We start from the raw sequence: 21,625 nt of genomic DNA, 5'->3' as shown, positions 1-21,625 counted from the left end.
CATGAACCGCCATGAACCGTCAACGCCATGAACCGCTAACACTCAAAAGCCCATTTATCGCGCCTTATAAAGCAAAACGCAAACCGAAAGCCATGCCTCTCAAGCGAGGCGTGCTTCCGTGGTCACGTGATCCACAGGTGTAGCTCATTATACCCGCACGCGCGACACACTTTGGCGGTCACGTGACCAGCCACTCTGGAGGCGGGGATCCCCGCCGATGACGTCACCGGCTGGAGCAAGGAGATTCCTCGCTCATGTATTTCGACGATTGCGTGTTTTATATCCAAGCAGAGATGCTTTCACGGCAAGATAACCGCGTGACCGGAACCGGAAGCCACAACCGGAAAATTCAAAAAAATAAATTTTTTGAGCTCGTACATCGGATCTCGGCTCGTATCCCAAAGCAACAAACCGCCCGAGCGACGGCTCGTATCCCGAAAAACTCGTACGTTGGGGCACTCGTAAGCCGAGGTACCACTGTATATATATATATATATATATATATATACACACAACAACAACAGGCATTTTAACGCCACTTTCCCTGCAAGAGTGGGGTTAGCCTTGCGGTCCCCATGACAATCTTCTCCATTTTGCCCTATTTTCTACATCACCCCTTGTTAACCCTCTTGCCCGCATTTCTTCTTCCACCATCTTCACCCTCTTGCCCGCATTTCTTCTTCCACCATCTTCAGCCAAGTCTTTCTCGGTCTTCCCCGTCCTCTACTTCCTTCCACATTCATTTCCATCACTCTTCTCAACCAGTCACTTTCATCCTTCCTCAACACATGACCAAACCATCTCAACCTCTTTCTCTTCACAGCATCAATCACAGGCTCTATTCCCATCATCTTTCGCAATTCATCATTTGTCTTCCTCTCTCTCAACGATACTCCGCACATCCACCGAACCATTCGAATTTCCACCCTTTCCAGCCTTCATTGCTGCTCTACGTTCATTACCCATGTCTCGCTCCCATAAATCATAACACTTCTCACACATGCAGCATACACCTTTCCCTTCAGCTTCAACGACACTCCCCTCCTCGTCAGCACACCACTCAGTTCCCCAAACTTCTTCCATGCACATCTCACTCTAGCAACCGTTGCCGAGTCTGATCCACCTTCTCCATTCAGCATGTCTCCAAGGTAACAAAATGTTTTCACACCTTCCAGCTTCACGCCGTCTCCAAGATCCAACTCAACATTTCCTCCATCTGCAGCTCCCTCTGTGCACACCTTACACTTGAATGTAGCTGCCACACTGGTTAAAGACCCTCTCAAACCACGACATTTTTGATGAACCCACTCAGCGCACATTGTACATTGAATGGTATTCACTCCGACACTCTTCCTGCACACAGCACAGGGCCACTTCCCAGTTCTTTCCACCTCACCACATGCTTTACCACTTGCCATCACCTTCGTTTTTCCGATATTCACCTTCAGACCTTTTGTCTCCGTACATTCCTTCCACTTCTTCATCTTCGCCTTCAGTCCATCCATACTTTCTGCAATCAACACCAGATCATCTGCATACAACAACTCCCACGGTAAACCCTCCTTTATGTTCCGAGCCAGCACCTCCATCACAGCTACAAATACAGACTTGGCAATTAATATGGAATATTTTTTTTGTCTTGTCTTGGGTTTACTTTCTGAACTCAGTATATCAATCTGGTGAGTTTATTTTACCCTTCGGTGATGTCTTTGTTGAAAGAACCATGTCACTGATTGTCTTTCGAAGCAAGAAGTCAATAACAGGATTATAACACAGGTGGCGTGACAAAATGTAAGGACAGTTACATTTGACGATTGGCTTCACAATCGGGTATATAAGGGTTGTTGCATTCTGTATTAATGGAAAACAACTGCTGCACGTCTACAAAAGTTATTGCCGCTTCCTCTGGAGATGGTCCGTCACCTTGACAATGCTGTTTGTCATGGAGTGGTGGCTTTACGAAATTCTGGCATGAAACAGCGTGCTATTGCTCGGCAGTATGGCATCACTCAAGGTCAGGTGTCAAAGATCCTGAAACGAAATGCTCAGAGGGTTGTCCATACTCCAATACCGAGGCCAGGACATCCACGCAGAACCACAAGGAGAGATGATCGCCAGCTGCACCGGTTAGTCTGCAATAGCCGTACCAAGTCAGCTAATCGGATTAGGGCTGAGTGGCAGCAACTGACAAATGTGCCTGTATCCAGAAGGCTCGTCAACCAACGACTGGTTCAAGCAGGCTATCGTGCCAGGCGTCCCCTGAGAAAGCCACGCCTGACCAGACAACACAGCCAGCGCCGATTGCAGTGGGCCAGAGAGCACCGTCAATGGCAGCCAGGACACTGGAATCACGTGACCTTCAGTGACGAGTCTAGATTGCTGGTCTATCGTCAAGATGGCCGCGTCCGAATACACAGACAAGTGCATGAAGCCCACAACGAAGATTGTATAGTGCCAAGAGTCCAAGCTGGAGGTGGTGCATTTGGGCTCCTTTTCATGCAGGGGGAAAAACTGACCCAGTTGTTCTGAATGGAAACCTGAACCAGTTCAAGTACAGGGTCATTCTGGAAGAAACATTACTTCCATTTGCTCGTGCAGCCTTTCGAGGAAACTTTGTCTTCAAAGATGACAATGCACGGCCTCATCGTGCTTGCATGATCCAACACTTTCTTGCTGACCGTGGTGTAGAGCATATGGAGTGGCCTGCCATGTCTCCGGATATGAATCCGATAGAGACCTTGTGGGCAGAATTAACGCGTCAAATCGACAACTTGGACCAGCAGCCCACCTCTGTGCGTGAATTGCAGCAGACTATTGTCACTGCATGGCAAGCGATTCCTGTCCAAACCTTGGCAAATATCGTGAACAGCATGCCTCGACGTGTACGTGCTCTCCTGAATGCTCGTGGGGGTTACACGAAGTACTGAACTGTAATTTTACTGTCCGTAATCCCAGTCATCATTTAGCTTTTGTTTTTGTTGAAATTTGTTTTGGCTAATGTGCAAAATAAAGAGATACTTCTGGAAAACGTACAGAAGTTTAACACAGTACTGTCCGTGAATTGAGTTCGATATCAGTTCACATCACTTTCAAGGATCAATTTATTTGCTTCGAAATGTCAAATGTGGTTTTTGTTTCTTTTAAAGGTCACATTAACAAAATCTAGAATAATTTCAACATAATTCCAAATTCCAATGAACTTTTGGTTCTAAGACATCTTGAAAAGTAAGTTCACCCCCACAAAAAAAATATTCCATATTAAATGCCAAGTCTGTAGTAGTGGACTTAGTACCGACCCCTGATGCACTCCCACCTTCACCTTAAACTCACCACTGTTCCCGTCCTTCGTCCTTACAGCTGTGAGCACTCTTTTGTACATTGCCATCACTACTCTGATCAACCATTCCTCCACTCCTAACTTCCTCAATGCCCATGTCACTACTTCACGTGGAACCCTATCGAATGCTTTCTCCAGATCAACAAACCCAAGAAACAACTTCTTCCTCTTCTCCATGTACTTCTCCTGCAACTGCCTCACAATAAAAAGCACATCTGGCGTTCCTCTTCCTGGCATAAATCCAAACTGCATTTCGTCATCTTCACTTTCTTCCTTATCTTCCTCTCCTACACCCTTTCCAATACCTTCATTCCATGCTCCAATAACTTTATCGCTCGATACGAGCCACAGTCTAGAGGGTCACCTTTCCCCTTGTATAGTGGGACGAGGGTACTCAGTTCCCAATCCACTGGAATGCGGCCTTCTTTCACCACCAGATTGCAGATCTCTGTCATTCTCTTCACACCCCAATTTCCCGCTGCCTTCAACATATCTCCCACAACTCCCGTCGGTCCTCCCGCTTTTCTACTCTTCATTGCTTTTATCGCTTCCTCAACTTCCTTCTCGGTTATCTACTCTGCCGGTCCTAAAACTGGGTTACTCTCTTTGTTGCCATCCCATTCATTCTCTGTATTCAACAGTATTTCCATATATCTCTTCCATCTTCCTTTAATTCCATCTGGGTCCACAACGATTTGTCCCACTTCATCCTACAAGCAACTCACCCCCATCACATCACACCTCTCTTTCGCCATCTACTTTGCAATCCTGAATACCGCTCTCTGACCCTCTTCCAAATCGAAGCGTTCTCCGAACATTTTCCTACATGCCTCCTGCGCCTTTGCTACCTCTTTCTTTGCAGCCTTCCTGGCTGCCTTATAACTTTCATGCTCTGCCTTTTCTGCCGCCATACCCTTCGCCTTCTGCCACTCCTTGAACTTCTTCCTCTTCTCGTCAATCTGCTTTCCAACTTCATCATCCCACCACCATGTTTCCGAGTGCCTCGGTGGTCCTTTTGTCCATCCACATACCTCACCAACGGCTCCCAACAGACTATCTTTCCTTGACATCCAACCACTTTCAAGCTCAACCACATCATCCTCTACCATACTCAGCCTCTCTGTTAATGCCTCCCTCACTGTCACCTCTTTCAACCTCCACACCTTCATTCTCGGTTGGTACTTCACCTGCCGAGCTCTCCTCGCACCTTTCACCCTTATGTCGCAGACAACCAAGTGGTGCTGTGAAACAGCCTCCTCCGCCGGGATCACCTTTGTGTCCCGGGGGTGCCCCCTGTGTCGCCTACGCACCAGCAGGTAGTCAACGGTTGTTGTCGACCCACCTGTCGTGTATGTAACAAGCTTATTATCCTCTTTCTGGAACTGAGTATTACAAATCATCAAATCAGCTCCATCAGCAAACTCCAAAATCCTTTCACCTTCTCCATTTCTCACACCATATCCGTAACCCCCATGAACTCCCTCAAAACCGTCCATACTCCTTCCCACATGTCCATTTAGGTCTCCTCCTACCACAACAACATCCTCATCTTTCACGTTTTCCATCAGCTTCTCTATCGCACACCAGAACTTGTCCTCCTCTTCATCGCTCCGACCAACCTGCAGAGCATATCCTGAGATGACGTTCACCAAGAGCTTTCAAATCATCATTTTCACCATCATCAACCTTTTACTCACTCTAGTCACACTCACCACACTGTCTACAAACTCCTCAGAAAACAGGTCACCAACACCATTCACGCCCTCCGGGCACCCTTGCCACACAAACTTGTATTTCTGTCCCTGCCTACTCTTCACCATTCTCACACCACTTCCCTTCCATCTCGTCTCCTGCACACAACATATGTCCACTCTTCTTCTGACCACTACTTCCACCACTTCTCCTGATCTCCCTGTCATTGTCCCTACATTCCATGTCCCAAACCTCAGAAACCGATCTCCACGTCGGGCATCAGACGTTTCGTCATCATAAATGGAGTGATTTCCACCCTTGCCTTGCTTTCCACCCTTGATTGAAAGCTCAGATTCAGTGGACAATGAATTCAAACTCCATAGTCCATCTTCTGCCAAACAGGTGAAAAAGGCTCCCATCAAGGTGATCACTCCAGCAATAGTGGCAACTCTGGACAGAGTAAATCTCTCAGATCGGCATGCTATGTTTGTGGCCAGTGCTTTTGCACAATCTCTTGGCCATACCATTGAAGACATTTCTCTGTCACGCAGTGGAATTCTTCGTGCTCGAATTCGTGGAAGGGAAATAATGTTCACTGAAGAAAAGGCAAATTTCTCATGTCATAGCCCACTCCTACTACACTGGGATGGGAAACTGCTCCCTGATTATACTGGCAATCACAAAGAATCTGTTGATCGGGTTGCGATACTTGTAACTGGTATGAATACCGAGAAGTTGCTTGGAGTCCCAAAAATTCCCCAAGGCACTGGTGTAGCACAAGCAAATGCATGCATGCAACTTCTTGAGGAGTGGAATGTCAAACAGTTGGTGAAAGGCATAGTGCTTGACACCACTGCATCCAACACAGGGCTGAGAAACGGAGCATGTACCCTCATTGAAGCAGCTTTGGATGCTAAGCTTGTCTGGATTGCATGTTGAACGTCAGAATATGATACATTTTTATGCAGTTGCACTCGAAGAACAACACCCATGTGATGACTATGAAGAACTTCTGAGACTATGCCATACATTTCTGGGTGGATGTGAGGCCAAAGAAGTGAAATTCCGTGCGCCAGGAGCTATGCACAATGCCCGCTGGATGATGAAAGCCATATATGCTCTCAAGATGGTTCTCTTCAAAGACCAAATAAAGCTAACATCACGTGAATTGAAGGGAATCACACAGATTGCTCTTTTTGTTGCACTTGTGTATGCGAGATTCTGGCATGAGGCGCCGCTACCCACAAAGGCACCTCTCAGATTTGCTTCTTCTTTCAACCCTTGATTCTTACCCGGATATGGTTGTCCGTGAAACTGCTGTCAAAGCATTCACAAGACACCTCTGGTATTTGTCAGAACACCTTGCTGCATTAGCTCTTTTTGATAGCCGGGTGGATGATGAGACAAAGGCAAAGATGGTGAAGAACTTCAAGCGGGCTCCAAAGCCAAACAATCTTCATAGGATAGATGCTAAAGCCTTCAGGCTTTGACTCAGTGGACACCTACATCACAAGTCGATCTCTTGAATTATTTGGTGTTGTCATCAAAGAGTCTGACAAAGAAGTATCACTGAGTTTTCTGGAAAAGGAGCCACACCTCTGGAACACAGACAACTCATACCAAGAACTTGAGAAGAAGATACGCAGCATGAAGGTTATCAATGACTGTGCTGAGCGAGGTGTTGCTCTCATCCAAACTTTCCATGACACTCTGACCAAGAATGAAGAGCAGAAGCAATTTTTGTTGAGAGTTGTGAAACTTCATCGTGAAAACTTTCCAGTGTCAACCAAAGCCATCTTGTCAAAGAAGTAGGCAATGTTTTGAAACACAAGTTTCTGAAAACAATGGTACGTAAAAATCATTCAAATTATGTGTATTCTGATGTTTACTTTGTTTTAATTGTTCTGATAGATTTGTTTTATCGTCTCAGATATTTTATATTTTCTGATGGATGATTTATTTTTCCCGATAAATGATTTATTGTCAAATTAATACATGAATGTTTAATCTACTGTTTTGTTTTTAATCTTAATTTGACTATATGAATGAACATTGAACAATGAACAATTGAACATACATGTACATTGTACAATGGTACATTGTACATAATTATTTATTAGTTTACAAACAAACAACATTAACAATAATAAATAATTTGAGTAATTGAAAATAGATAATTATCTATGAATTGATGTATGATGCGAAAAATTCTGTATCTTATTATTCATTAAAATTTGTCAACATTTTGAGCAACCTCTAAATATTGTCCAATCAAGCTCAAATTTTCACCAAAATCTACTACCTGTCAATAGGAATAGGGGGCAGGCTTGTGGAGAAATGAAAATGCAATCTTCAAATTTTTGGACCACCCTAATATATATATATATATATATATATATATATATATATATATATAACCACCCTAATATATATATATATATATATATATATATATATATATATATATATATATATATAACAGTATATATATAACAGTATATATATATATATATATATATATATATATATATATATATATATATATATATATATATATATACATATAACCTCACCAATGAGCAAGGACGTGGATACACTCTACCAACCAATACAAGAACGTCCAAAGAAATGAGAAAGGTGACAGATGGCAAAAAAATGGCAGAACAACTGAAATTAGTGAAGCAGTACTCTGACGACATCCAAATGTAATTTGGCTGAGATAAGTGTGCAAGGCAGACCAGCAAAACAGACAACATAAAAATCGACCGAGACATAAAAATCGACCAATTCTGTAAAAATCAGTGCACTGCAAGATTGTACATGCCGAGGAAAGGTGGAGGTGGCGGCCTGATGGAACTCAATCAAGTGCACAAAGTGATGGCTGGAGGATTAGCAGAGTATGTGAACAGCTCAACAGACTACCGAATACAATTTGTATGTAAGCATGAACACAACAAGCCAGAAATGGTATCTCTCACTCACCTTGCAAAAAATTTCCAAAAACAGTTGCGAATAGAACATGTCACACACTAAACTGAAATGGCAACAAACAAATACCAAATACAGCCCCAATGTTTGTAAAAAAAAAAAAGACAAAAGAAAAATACAAGATGAAATATCAACAGATATATGACAACTGGGAGAAAGCCAAAAGAGCAGGGAAATATAAAAAAGAATTGGACAGATTGGAGATAGACAAAGAAGGATCACTGTAATGGCTAAGAAAAGGTCAGCTCAATTGGGACGGAGAACAAATTATAATAAATGCCCAAAACTAAGGACTCCACACGAATGGGTTGAAGAAAATTTCAGAACTGAGTCAGTCGGACAGGTGCAGGTTTTGCAAGGTAGAAACAGCACGTGTCACCTCCTATCGGGATGTAAAAAAAAACTCATGTCAGAGCAGCTGTACACCGAAAGGCACAACAAGGTTTATAGAAATTTCAATATCCCCGTTCCAGAAAACGAATGGAAGCATGAAACAAAAACAATCATTGAAAACAAGGATGTAATGCTCACCTAGGACCTAATGATCCCATTAAGCGTGAACAATGAAAACCAAGCATTGCAACCGGATATAGTACTCAGATACAAAAAGGAAAATAAGACCTTGTAAATTGAGGTTCAATACCCAGTGATTTTGGTCTAAGTAACACAAAAATCAAGAAAATTACCAAGTATCAAGATTTCAAGAATGAAGTGAAAAGATCTCGGAACCGGAAGTGTGCCAAAATTGTAACAGTGATAATTAGAGCAACAGGAATTATAAAGAACATTTAAGAACTGTGCAAAGATCCTGCAAACCATCCCTGGGAACATTATCACAAACAAACTACAGTTGGAGGTTGTCTGGGGCTCAGTGAAGATCCTGAAAAGAGCCCTTGAAACATAATTCTGGGAACAAGAAAACCTCACAATTTGGTCCATGAATCGAGATCCTTCACCAAAACTAAGGTGGATACTTCGAGTCCTGGGAGGACTCTGTTCAACCTACTGAAACCCAAATTATGGAGATAACAATCAATGACACACACACACGCACGCACACTTGTGACCTGCCACAACAAAATAAGTCTGAAGTCGCATGAAGCGTATTTTCAGTACAGTGCAGGCCAAAATGTGACTTGCCATCAGAAATGCCCATTTTATGGTTAAAAAAAAAAAACTTTTTGGATTGTTGAACTCCTCCAATTTGTCTATGCAAGTGTTACTGCCATACAGATTTATTAGCATCATTGCTTTTGTGTGGTTTATTTTATTTATTGTTTATGGTTTATTGTTTTGGTTTATTGCTTTTGTGTGGTTTGCAAAGGGTGGGGAGGGATGTAATTTTTGTCTGTTATCTTCCCAAAAGCATCTCTCTACTTGGAAACTGTCCAGACGATGCAGTAATGACAGTAGCAACTGGGAAGAACCTGCAATTTTTGCCAAATAAGGTTTGTGGTTGTTTGAGATATATGTGTGCTCATCGCTGGAGGAAGGTCTTACATTTCCTCCCCATTAAACAGGGATTGATTTTCGCAATATAATGCCAGCCTAAGACTGGTAATAACACCTCAGAGACCAGTATAGGTCCGACATGGCTTTCAGTGTGATATATCGATGTGAAAATGCCTTTCAAATGCAACTGTTTTGACGCTTGTCAATTGTGTTGGGCCTGGGGCGATACTCTGTGAACGTGCAATGTATATTTTAAAAGGTGCATTGACGTTTTAAACCAATGATGTTACAGAAATGTTGTGTGTTTTTCTAGGTAATCGGTGCAAACTGCAAGTCGACATGGCTTATTTTTACTGCCTTAACAGGAATTCGCCATAATAGTACATTTTATTTAGCGAAGACCAATGGACCAAGGCCCAGCAACTTTTTATTTTTATTGAAACCACTGAAAAATATTAAAATCATTTGGATTGCTTGCAAATAGGACTTGCCATTATTTTAAGAGAATTTCAGGACGAGATGAATAAGAGGAGCATAGAGCTCTTGATGGCATGCTGATGCACTGAGCTCATGGGCCATGCCCATTCCTGACTTAGGGCTGCCGTGATGACGTCACTGCTCCTGTGGGATTGGGGGCGGGGAGGGGGGGTCGTGCCATATACAGCGGCTCATTGGCTGTGTGCGTAAACCCTTGTAGCATCATCCTCACTGGTATGCACGTGATCCTCATGGATGCTCACACTGAGATTTTAGTTTTGGTAGCAAAATTAGACTGGTTTTCCAAGACGTTCCTTGACACCAGGTTTCACTGTTTGCTATCTGAGTGGTTGTGGTATATGGGGCTGCAGCTTCCATCATATAAGGAAATGTATGGGCCTATGTGTTCCTTTTTATAGTTCTCTTTGGTGCTAAAGGATAGCAGCCAAGCTCATCTCATCCAGTCCAGTCTCGTCTATTCTATTCCAACATGTATACAGCATGAGAGATTTAAAGAGACAAAAATAAAACACAATCAAAAGCGCTTCTACACCATTATATATGTTGAGCAACAAAGGATATTAATTGGTTTAAAAAAATTATAACACCATTTTGAGTTAATTTTTCAGATAATAAGCATTTTCTTTATTTAAATATCATCTCTTAGTTTAATAATGAATCTGTTAATTTTTTTTATTATCTCTATTCTCATCAAAATATGCTGCCTCTGTTGTTTTCTGCAGACCAGTGAAATTTTGGTCTTATTAGTCCAACTGGCCAGTGGAATATATATATATATATATATATATATATATATATATATATATATATATATATATATATATATATACAGACTTGGCATTTAATATGGAATTTTTTTTTTTCTTGACTTGGGTTTACTTTCTGAACTCAGTGTATCAATCTGCTGAGTTTCTTTTACCCTTCGGTGATGTCTTTGTTGAAAGAACCATGTCACTGATTGTCTTTCGCAGCAAGAAGTCAATAACAGGATTATATCACAGGTGGCGTGACAAAATGTAAGGACAGGTACATTTGATGATTGGCTTCACAATCGGGTATATAAGGGTTGTTGCGTTCTGTATTAGTGGAAAACAACTGCTGCACGTCTACAAAAGTTATTGCCGCTTCCTCTGGAGATGGTCCGTCAACTTGACAATGCTGTTTGTCATGGAGTGGTGGCTTTACGAAATTCTGGCATGAAACAGCGTGCTATTACTCGGCAGTATGGCATCACTCAAGGTCAGGTGTCAAAGATCCTGAAACGAAATGCTCAGAGGGGTGTCCCTACTCCAATACCGAGGCCAGGACGTCCACGCAGAACCACAAGGAGAGATGATCGCCAGCTGCACCGGTTAGTCTGCAATGGCCGTACCAAGTCAGCTAATCGGCTTAGCGCCAAGTGGCAGCAACTGACAAATGTGCCTGTACCCAGAAGGCTAGTCAACCAACGACTGGTTCAAGCAGGCTATCGTGCCAGGCGTCCCCTGAGAAAGCCACGCCTGACCAGACAACACAGCCAGCGCCGATTGCAGTGGGCCAGAGAGCACCGTCAATGGCAGCCAGGACACTGGAATCACGTGACCTTCAGTGACGAGTCTACATTTCTGGTCTATCATCAAGATGGCCGCGTCCGAGTGCGCAGACAAGTGCATGAAGCCCACAACGAAGATTGTATAGTGCCAAGAGTCCAAGCTGGAGGTGGTGGGGTGACCGTTTGGGCTGCTTTTCATGCAGGGGGGAAAACTGACCTGGTTGTTCTGAATGGAAACCTGAACCAGTTCAAGTACAGGGTCATTCTGGAAGAAACATTGCTTCCATTTGCTCGTGCAGCCTTTCAAGGAAACTTTGTCTTCCAAGATGACAATGCACGGCCTCATCGTGCTCGCATGATCCAACACTTTCTTGCTGACCGTGGTGTAGAGCATATGGAGTGGCCTGCCATGTCCCCGGATATGAATCCGATAGAGAACTTGTGGGCAGAATTAACGCGTCAAATCGACAACTTGGACCAGCAGCCTACCTCTGTGCGTGAATTGCAGCAGACTATTGTCACTGCATGACAAGCGATTCCTGTCCAAACCTTGGCAAATCTCGTGAACAGCATGCCTCGACATGTGGGTGCTCTCCTGAATGCTCGTGGGGGTTACACGAAGTACTGAACTGTAATTTTACTGTCCGTAATCCCAGTCATAATTTAGCTTTTGTTTTTGTTGAAATTTTTTTTGGCTAATGTGCAAAATAAAGAGATACTTCTGGAAAACGTACAGAAGTTTAACACAGTACTGTCCGTGAATTGAGTTCGATATGAGTTTACATCACTTTCAAGGATCAATTTATTTGCTTCGAAATGTCAAATGTGGTTTTTGTTTCTTTTAAAGGTCACATTAACAAAATCTAGAATAATTTCAACATAATTCCAATGAACTTTTGGTTCTAAGTCATCTTGAAAAGTAAGTTCACCCCCACAAAAAAAATATTCCATATTAAATGCCAAGTCTGTATATATTGTTACGGTTTTGCGTGAAGGCCGTTCCCTTACCAAGTGGCGATTAAGCCGCTTGTTCGCCTTGGGTCTTCGAAACCGCGAGACTGAGTCGCCATATATATATATATTGTTGCGGAAATGAGGATTGAGTTTTTTTTGATTGTGTTGTATTGTATTGTAAATTGTTATGAATTATTGCTTATTCTGAGCCCTCCTTGCTCCAGTGTGTATAAAGGTCAAAGGGCGTTCCGGTAGTTAATTCCATGAAGCATACATTGAAGGACACTATAATACCCTTGTTCAGTAGTTTATTTCCTTATTCTGTGTATTAGGTTAAGGCTTTGTCTTCCATTAAAATGACACTCCATTGCACCAAGTGAAATAAGATCGATTCCCTTCATTCTTCATTCCCATTCCCAAAACCTCCATTTCCCCTTTCGTCATGGCCAAGCCTCGATTGCCAATATTACATCCCCTCCAAAACCACCATTGAACATGTGCTCGGGTCGGGGAAGAAAGGCGTGCCCGCCAGTCGTCATCAAGGGCGGAGCCAGAGGGTCGCGCGACCAACCAGGGCCGAGGTGAGCACACCAATGGGCGTGTCCTGAAGGCCGGCGGCTTGATCGCCGGAGGCGTTATAAAAGCGCGCGCGCAAGGTACTGCATGAGAAGATCCAGATGAGCTTTGGAGAGAGAGAAGGTTCAAGGTCAATTACAAGCAGTTGCGCCAGAGACGGCAGACGCGTCCTGAGGTGAGCCAGAGAAGCAGCTTTGGCTCCACAAGCAGCGTTGACTCCACCAGGCAGCTTCAACCCGTACCCCGTGGGACCCAGATAGCGGTGGCATCGGTGGCCGTCGAGGTCCAGCCGACGTCCCGTGCGGGATCAAGCCCGAACCATCTGCCCCAGCTGAACCTTCCCAATCCTCCTTCCAGCATTCATTCCTGCCATTCCATCCTTCTTGTGTACGTGAGTTTGTTCTGTTTGTTCTGTCCTGGGTATTTAATTAAGTTTGTATAAGCTAGTATTTTCACTGTGTCACCTGCTTTTTCCATGTTCCCTGTATATAACTTTGACTGCTCCTTTTGCTTGTGTGTGTAAATAATAAATCCCGTTACTCTTCTGTACGTCTTCTTCTTCCTCTTGTCATTCGGTCGCTTTAGTGGTTTCCAAATTGAATATCTGTGGCGCGATCCGGCCAACGTTCGGGAATCGGGTTTAGTCGGGGAAAACTGTTCGGCCGCGATGCCTCCGCTCGGCAAACATAACATCTTATCCGCGGGCCGTAACAATTGGTGTCGGGAGCGGGAACGGACCCGAAGCGCGCTTAACGCGCTCAAAATTACGAGATACTGAAATTTGTTTTGTTTTACAAAACCCGAATTTTGAAATCGCGCCATGGCTGGTCAAGGCGACGGGATGTCGGTGGGAGAGATAGACGGGGTAGAATCGACCCAGGACCTCGGGGAAATGTATGTGGAGGAAAGAGAGGAGGAGAACATTGGCAATGTGGTTGAGGGGGTATCAGGTGCACAAAATGGCACGCTCGCGCACGTGGTTGAAGGGTCCCAAAATAGCGGCGCCTCGGAGGGCGAGCCCGCGGTGGCGGCTGGGGACGCTGGGCAAACCGGGTTTGACATCAGATTATTCTTGACCCAACTGAATGCAAAAATGGATAGGATGGGGGGCCAAATGAGGGGCCAAATGGGGACAATGAGGGACAAAGCGAGGGCTGATAGTGAGCGATTAGAGGGCCAAATGGGGGCAATGAGGGACGAAGCGAGGGGTACCGGTGAGGGGTTAGACAAGAAATTTGAGGGGTTAGACAAGAAATTTGAGGGGTTAGACAAGAAATTTGAGGGGTTAGACAATGGGATAGAAGGGGTGAAACATGGGTTAACGGGGGTGGAAAATAGAATGGCTGCCCAGGAGAATCAGATAGAGGGGGTGAAAAATGGGTTAAGGGGGCTAGAAGATAGAATGGAAGGCAAATTGCGGGAAATAGGGGAGCAATCCGCCCGGGAAATCAAACGGATGGGGAACCAGATAGAGGAGGTGAAAATCGGGTTAGAAGGTAAATTGGATGCTCAGAGGGATGAATTGGGACAGATGAGGGTGGCATCTACAAAAGAGAGGGAGGAGATGAAGGAGGAGATACGACGAGGTGTAAGCGGGGAGGTCTCGGGGGTACGCGAGGAGGTAAAGCGAGGTGAAAAGCGTATGGAAAAAGAGGTGAGAAATGGGACGGCAAAGTTACAAGGGGGCATAGAGGACCTGACGGAGGAGGTGGAACAGCTGACGGTGGGACAGACGGAGTTAGTGGAGCAGGTTCAAAGGAACACTGCGGTACTAGGAGGGTTAAAAGCGACACAAAACGACATTAAAAATGACTTAATAGCGACACAGAGGCAATGTCAGATGGTACGTGAGGGACTGACAACGAGGTTGGACGAGGTGACAGAAGTAATGGAGACGAAGGACCGGGAGGTGAGGACGCACAAAGAGATGGTCAAGGTAGCTTTAGAGGACGAGATTGAGGAGACGCACCGGGAGATAAAAGAGGTGAAGAAAAAGTTAAAGGAGGTGGAAGAGGGGGTGAGTGAAATTAAGAAGAAACGGACGGAAACTAAAAAGGAGATAAGGGAGGAAGTGATGGAGTATGTACAAGGTCGGTGCTCAAATCGTGATTATGTGCTCGCTAACCAAATAAAGAGTTTGCAGGTGGCGAAGGAGGTGCGACGACGAGGTGCCAAGGTGAGTGGCGATATTTTCGGAAATGCATATGATGTGAGGGGAGCTTCAGTCGGCTTGGGGGTTGATTTGGATCCGGGTGTTCGTGAGAGGCCGTTGGTGAAGTGTGCGACAGGTACGGTGTGCGAAGGAGGAGGTGTGCGAGAATGTCCGACTCTGGGGTGTGTGAGGAAAAAGTGCGCGCCGAGGAGTGAGTGTGCTGTCGAGAGTGAGTTGGTCGTAGCGCGTGTGCGAGGGGCACATGGAAGCGCTGTGTGGTGAGTGTTACAGAGGATGTAACGAGAGAGTGTACACCTGTGGTGAGTGTTACGGAGGAAGTAACGGGAGAGTGTGCGCAAGAGGATGCGTGAGAAAGGTGTGTAACGGACGGGTGCAGGAGGAAAGAGTGCGCTGTCAAAAGTAAGGGAGAATGTACACCTGTGGTGAGTGTTACGGAGGAAGTAACGGGAGAGTGTGCGCAAGAGGATGCACGAGAAAGGTGTGTAACGGACGGGTGCAGGAGGAAAGAGTGCACTGTCAAAAGTAAGGGAGAATGTACACCTGTGGTGAGTGTTACGGAGGAAGTAACGGGAGAGTGTGCGTGAGAAAGGTGTGTAACGGACAGGGGCATGAGGAAAGAGTGCGCTGTCGAGAGTAAGGGTGAGTGCGCTGTCAAGAGTGGAGGTGAGAGTGGTAAGAGTGACACGGAGCGTGAGTTGGTTGTTGCAGGTGAGAGAGGAAGTACACCTGGAATGGAAGGATGCACACCTGGAATGGTAGAGCGTGTGTGGGAATGCACACTGGAATTAGTCGTGAGGCACGTGGTTGGGTGTGCAAGTGAGAGCACACCTGTGGTTGTCACAGAGGAGGTGACCGAGAAGGGGGCGCGAAGAGGTGTGTTGGTAGGGTGTGCGAACGACGAGTGTGTGCAAAGGTGTGCAGTGGTCAGGTGTGTGACCAAGTCTGTGAGCGAAAGAACGAGTGCAATGACGAAGTATGCGGGGTGTACGGGCGGCGTTGGAACACCGAGCTCGGTGAGGGTGAAAGGGGTAGCGTATGCGTGTGAGCATGCAGGTGAAGCATCGACGGTAACCGGGTTAGCGGTTAGAACGACATTTAGCCGAATCGGGCCCTCGGTGCGCGCCGAGCAGCTTCGCGTGCCGCGAGGACCAGCGGGGATCCGAACCACGGCGGTTTCGAAAGAACCGCCGTACGCGATCCACGCTGGGCCTCGCTTTGAACGGCCGCGTCCGTGCTCCACTAGGCGGAGCGGGCATCCCGATAGGAAGGGTCGTCATGGCGACCCCTTTTTGTTCAGGCGTTCCGGCAGGTCGAGATCGGGCCATTGGATGGCTCCGTGCCGAGGTGGTGCGTGGGATCTCGGCCCGGGTAAACCTCCTTCCCTGCACCGAGTGCCGGACGTATCCAGCCGCCGGCACCAAACAACCCGCATTCATTGCTCGGCTTTACGAAGCCGAGCTTTAGAAGTGAATTGGCGCACCGAGAGGCACTAGTGAGTAGACTGATGACGAGGATAGTGGTTTGGCCCCGAAATTAGAAAAACAAAATTTGAGGATTGGCAGTGATGATTGGCAGAGGATTGGCAAATGATTGGCAAATTGTTGATTGGCTGAAATTTGATGTGCAAAATTGGTAGTGGGAGATGCCCGATGTGGTGGGATGGCAACTCTGTCATCCCCCACAGCGGGGGCAAAGGAGCACTAGTTTTATGGGGTTTATGGCAGTGAAAACTAGCCCGGGAGGGTTAGGATATAATGTGTAGGGACCTAGAAGATGACCTTAGGTAACGGTAAGGTTAGTTAGTGACAATGATACCGGTAGTGGGGACGCAGGTAGATTAGTGTGGATGATAATGACGTGGTATGTGCTTAGTTTAAAGGGAAGACGGGGAGCACTAAGTTAGCAGGGCACCAGGTAGATTAGATGATGCCGTGTGTATGGTGAACAGGTGTGATTGCACAGGTGTGCAACAACAGGTGAATGGAGAACAGGTGTATGGAATACATGGAGTGTGGAATATATGGAGTATTGGAATGGATGGTCGTGGAGTGAGTATGATGGAAACTGTGGAGTGGAGTGGATGGTGCGAAGGTGTGAATGGGGGAAGGATGGACCCCCATCACGAATACCCGGGGAGGGTAGTGTAAGTGTTAGGTAGAGGGTATAGGTAAATTGTGGTTGGATATTGGCATCTGTGGTGCGGGTGAAAGAATGGTGTTTGGATGGGTGCATTAGTGTTGTGGAAATGGCTGGGCGTGTAGCCTGTTAGTGTTTGTAGTTGGTTTGGGCACTCCACCACTGTGAGGATGTCGGCCAGGTGAGGCCGCAGGGGGCTCTGGGAGCCGGTAGAGTTGTTGTGGATGGGACCCAAGGATCCGGAGGACGGACCCGGGTGGCCCAGTGCCAGAGGGCACTGAGGGGTGACAGAGCCAGGAGGGGCCTTCCCCAATTAGATAGGTTAGGGTGAGGAGCTAGGTAAGCTCGGGTGGCAACTGCAGTGGTGGAGGTGTGCAGGTGGGTAGACCTGCTGGGAGAGCTACATGCCCCAGTCCTGAAATTGTGCAAGGGCACAGGGAGTTGCATCGGGGGAGTGAGACCCCAAATTGAGAAGCACCACAGTTTGGCCAATGGGAATTGGTTTTTAAAACCACATAGAGTAAGAGTGCCAATGGTTTGGCAGGGAAAGACCCCGGGTAGTGTAAAGTGTATTAAAGTCATTTAGAAAGTAGTTAGGATGAAGACCTCCTCGCACCATCTGCATCCACTCACCTGAGATGACGTACCTCCCCACCATGCCAGGTTTTTGTTATTATTTTGTGCAGATGTTTGGAATGTGAGACGCATCATGACGTGGGTGTGACATTGTGCTTGATGTTCCATCTCTTCCTCCTTATGAGGATTGATGATGAATTGGGTGATGGCAAATTTTGGTTAGAGGGATTGTGGGAACGAATTTGGAATAGGGGAAATATGGGGAAGACGTGATAGTAGCGACGAATTTGTAAATGTGTAGATTGTTGTACATATGGGGTAAGGGCAAGGGTAGTGTAGATGACAGGGGGGGTGACGTACGGTAGGGACGAGCTTTCTCACTTCGCTCTCCGTACGCATTTCGCCTTGCATTGCCTTGTTTGATGTGTACCCTTGTGACCTTACCCCTCGCTCATCTGTCTGTTCCCCCTTTTGTCTCCCACATGAGGACCTGTGCGCCACTGGGCGCCGGGGGGAGCGTGCGTGAGTCCGCCATTGTGCGCCCGGAACTCCCAGAACCAGCTGTCTGCATCGATGCACCACATTATGGACCACATGTCTGTGGCCGAGCACCACTGATGGACACCATGGGTTGGGGCATGGCCCCTCTGCTGGAACCGGCCATGAAGGCCCGAAATCTTGCTGGCGGACATTGGCCACAGGGCACCAATGCCCCACAGGTGAACCATACATAGTCGGCCCCTGTGGGCCATAAATAAATACAAATGGACACGTTGGGTGCAAGTTTTATTACAAATAGGCCGCCAGCAAAGGAAGATGACAACATCAGGAACATAGTAATAGCCAGCAGAGGGAGCCGAAGAGCAAGAGACCACCTGCAGGGTTAGGGGTTGTTGATTTATTTTTATTGATGAACAGTGATGACTGTGCACCGATTGGTGCTTGAGGGTGCTTTGGTGCGTTTTTGGGTGCTTCCAGGGTGCATTGATGCAGAGCAGACTGTCTCCCCCCCAGAAAGAACAATCACAGGTCCTGGGTTAGTTTTTGTAAATAAAATAGCGTCATTGTAAATAATGCTCCCCACCGTAAGTGTTATAGTTTGAAGACCATTCCGCAATTCGGTTAGCTGTGGGCGTGAGTCTGTTAGGTAGGGTGCAATGGAGCAGCGGGACATATTTATTCATGTTTTAAAACTGTCGCACTCAGGGTCAGGTTAAATGTAGAGGGAACTACACCTACGTGTCACACTAAATTAAAGTTATAGGCCCGAGCCGTGCCTAAGAGGAGGAGGGTGCAGTGTTGCGGAAATGAGGATTGAGTTTTTTTTGATTGTGTTGTATTGTATTGTAAATTGTTATGAATTATTGCTTATTCTGAGCCCTCCTTGCTCCAGTGTGTATAAAGGTCAAAGGGCGTTCCGGTAGTTAATTCCATGAAGCATACATTGAAGGACACTATAATACCCTTGTTCAGTAGTTTATTTCCTTATTCTGTGTATTAGGTTAAGGCTTTGTCTTCCATTAAAATGACACTCCATTGCACCAAGTGAAATAAGATAGATTCCCTTCATTCTTCATTCCCATTCCCAAAACCTCCATTTCCCCTTTCGTCATGGCCAAGCCTCGATTGCCAATATTACATCCCCTCCAAAACCACCATTGAACATGTGCTCGGGTCGGGGAAGAAAGGCGTGCCCGCCCGTCGTCATCAAGGGCGGAGCCAGAGGGTCTCGCGACCAACCAGGGCCGAGGTGAGCACACCAATGGGCGTGTCCTGAAGGCCGGCGGCTTGATCGCCGGAGGCGTTATAAAAGCGCGCGCGCAAGGTACTGCGTGAGAAGATCCAGATGAGCTTTGGAGAGAGAGAAGGTTCAAGGTCAATTACAAGCAGTTGCGCCAGAGACGGCAGACGCGTCCTGAGGTGAGCCAGAGAAGCAGCTTTGGCTCCACAAGCAGCGTTGACTCCACCAGGCAGCTTCAACCCGTACCCCGTGGGACCCAGATAGCGGTGGCATCGGTGGCCGTCGAGGTCCAGCCGACGTCCCGTGCGGGATCAAGCCCGAACCATCTGCCCCAGCTGAACCTTCCCAATCCTCCTTCCAGCATTCATTCCTGCCATTCCATCCTTCTTGTGTACGTGAGTTTGTTCTGTTTGTTCTGTCCTGGGTATTTAATTAAGTTTGTATAAGCTAGTATTTTCACTGTGTCACCTGCTTTTTCCATGTTCCCTGTATATAACTTTGACTGCTCCTTTTGCTTGTGTGTGTAAATAATAAATCCCGTTACTCTTCTGTACGTCTTCTTCTTCCTCTTTACATTCGGTCGCTTTAGAGGTTTCCAAATTGAATATCTGTGGCGCGATCCGGCCAACGTTCGGGAATCGGGTTTAGTCGGGGAAAACTGTTCGGCCGCGGTGCCTCCGTTCGGCAAACAACATCCTTATCCGCGGACCGTAACAATATATATATATATATATATATATATATATATATATACATATAGATATATATATGTATGTATATACACATACACACACACACTAGCTTGGCTCGCCTCACCACGCGTTGTTGCAGAGGAACGGGCTTATTTTAGCTGAGGATAATGACTGTACCTGAGTTGCTGTGTTGTCATGATTTACACCAATCATGATACAAACAATTATTTTGCACAAATCTATTTGTATTGTTTGTGATATTACATTTTTATAAACAATTTAGGTTGAAAAAATATATAAAATAATTCAAAAAAGAACCCCTCAGCACATACATACGGGAGGGGTAGTTGCAGTCTGGAAGTTTGGGACGATTACACCTCACCACCACGTAATTCAAAACACCTCACCACCACGGAATTACAAACACCTCATCACCACGTAATTCAAAACACCTCACCACCATGAAATTAAAAACACCTCACCACCACAAAATTCAAAACACATTACCACCATGTAATTCAAAACACCTCACCACCACATAGTTCAAAACACCTCACGACCACATAATTCAAAACACCTCACCACCACGTAATTCAAAACACCTCACGACCACGTAATTCAAAACACCTCTGCACCACGTAATTTAAAACACCTCAGCACCATGTAATTCAAAACGCCTCACCACCACGTGATTCAAAACACCTCACCACCACGAAATTCAAAACACCTCACCACCACGTTATTAAAAACACTTCACAACCACAGAAACAAAAGTTTGAGGGAGTTGTTCAGTGACAACACAGACACTGCCCAGATATGTAGATATATATATAGATGACTGTTACTGTTATATATAGATAGTGTTACTGTTTTGTCATGCTTTACACCAATCATAATACAAACAATTATATTGCACAAATGCATTTGTAATACACGTGATATTACATTTTATAAACAATTGAAGTTGAGTTGGAAAAAAAAAAAATTCAAAACAATTTTCCAAAAAATATTTTTAAACTTTTTTTTTTAAATTTTCAAAATAAATACCCTGAAGACATACCCACGGGAGAGGTAGTTGCATACTAGAAGTTTGGTACGATTTGACATGAGTTTGAGGGAGTAGTTCAGTGACAAGACAACACAACACAGACACTGCACAGTTTTGCTGCCACACAAAGAGTTGCATAGAAACCTGCAGCACTCAGCGAAACAGCTCTCAATCATCCAATTTTTTTTTCACCCCGGCACCTCTACCTCAACACCTTCAGCACCCTCACCT

The 21,625-nt window shown here is 45.6% G+C and overlaps 1 protein-coding gene across 6 annotated transcripts in view; it reads left to right on the top strand.

Annotated features, from left to right (window-relative positions):
- TMEM94 (transmembrane protein 94) overlaps positions 1 to 21,625 on the top strand; it is a 187,630-nt gene that overhangs the window by 148,205 nt on the left and 17,800 nt on the right. For all 6 annotated transcript variants that reach the window (XM_078779433.1, XM_078779430.1, XM_078779435.1 and 3 more), the window contains one exon: positions 9,384 to 9,465. In XM_078779433.1, coding sequence (XP_078635559.1) covers positions 9,384 to 9,465 — 82 coding nt within the window. The remainder of the gene's footprint in view (positions 1 to 9,383; positions 9,466 to 21,625) is intronic.

This window comes from Myxine glutinosa, chromosome 5 (assembly GCF_964187855.1).
Source record: "Myxine glutinosa chromosome 5, kmMyxGlut1.1, whole genome shotgun sequence".
In the NCBI taxonomy this organism is placed as follows: Eukaryota; Metazoa; Chordata; class Myxini; order Myxiniformes; family Myxinidae; genus Myxine; species Myxine glutinosa.
The sequence above is the reverse complement of the archived record's forward strand: the minus strand, read 5'-3'. Positions and strand labels throughout refer to the sequence as shown.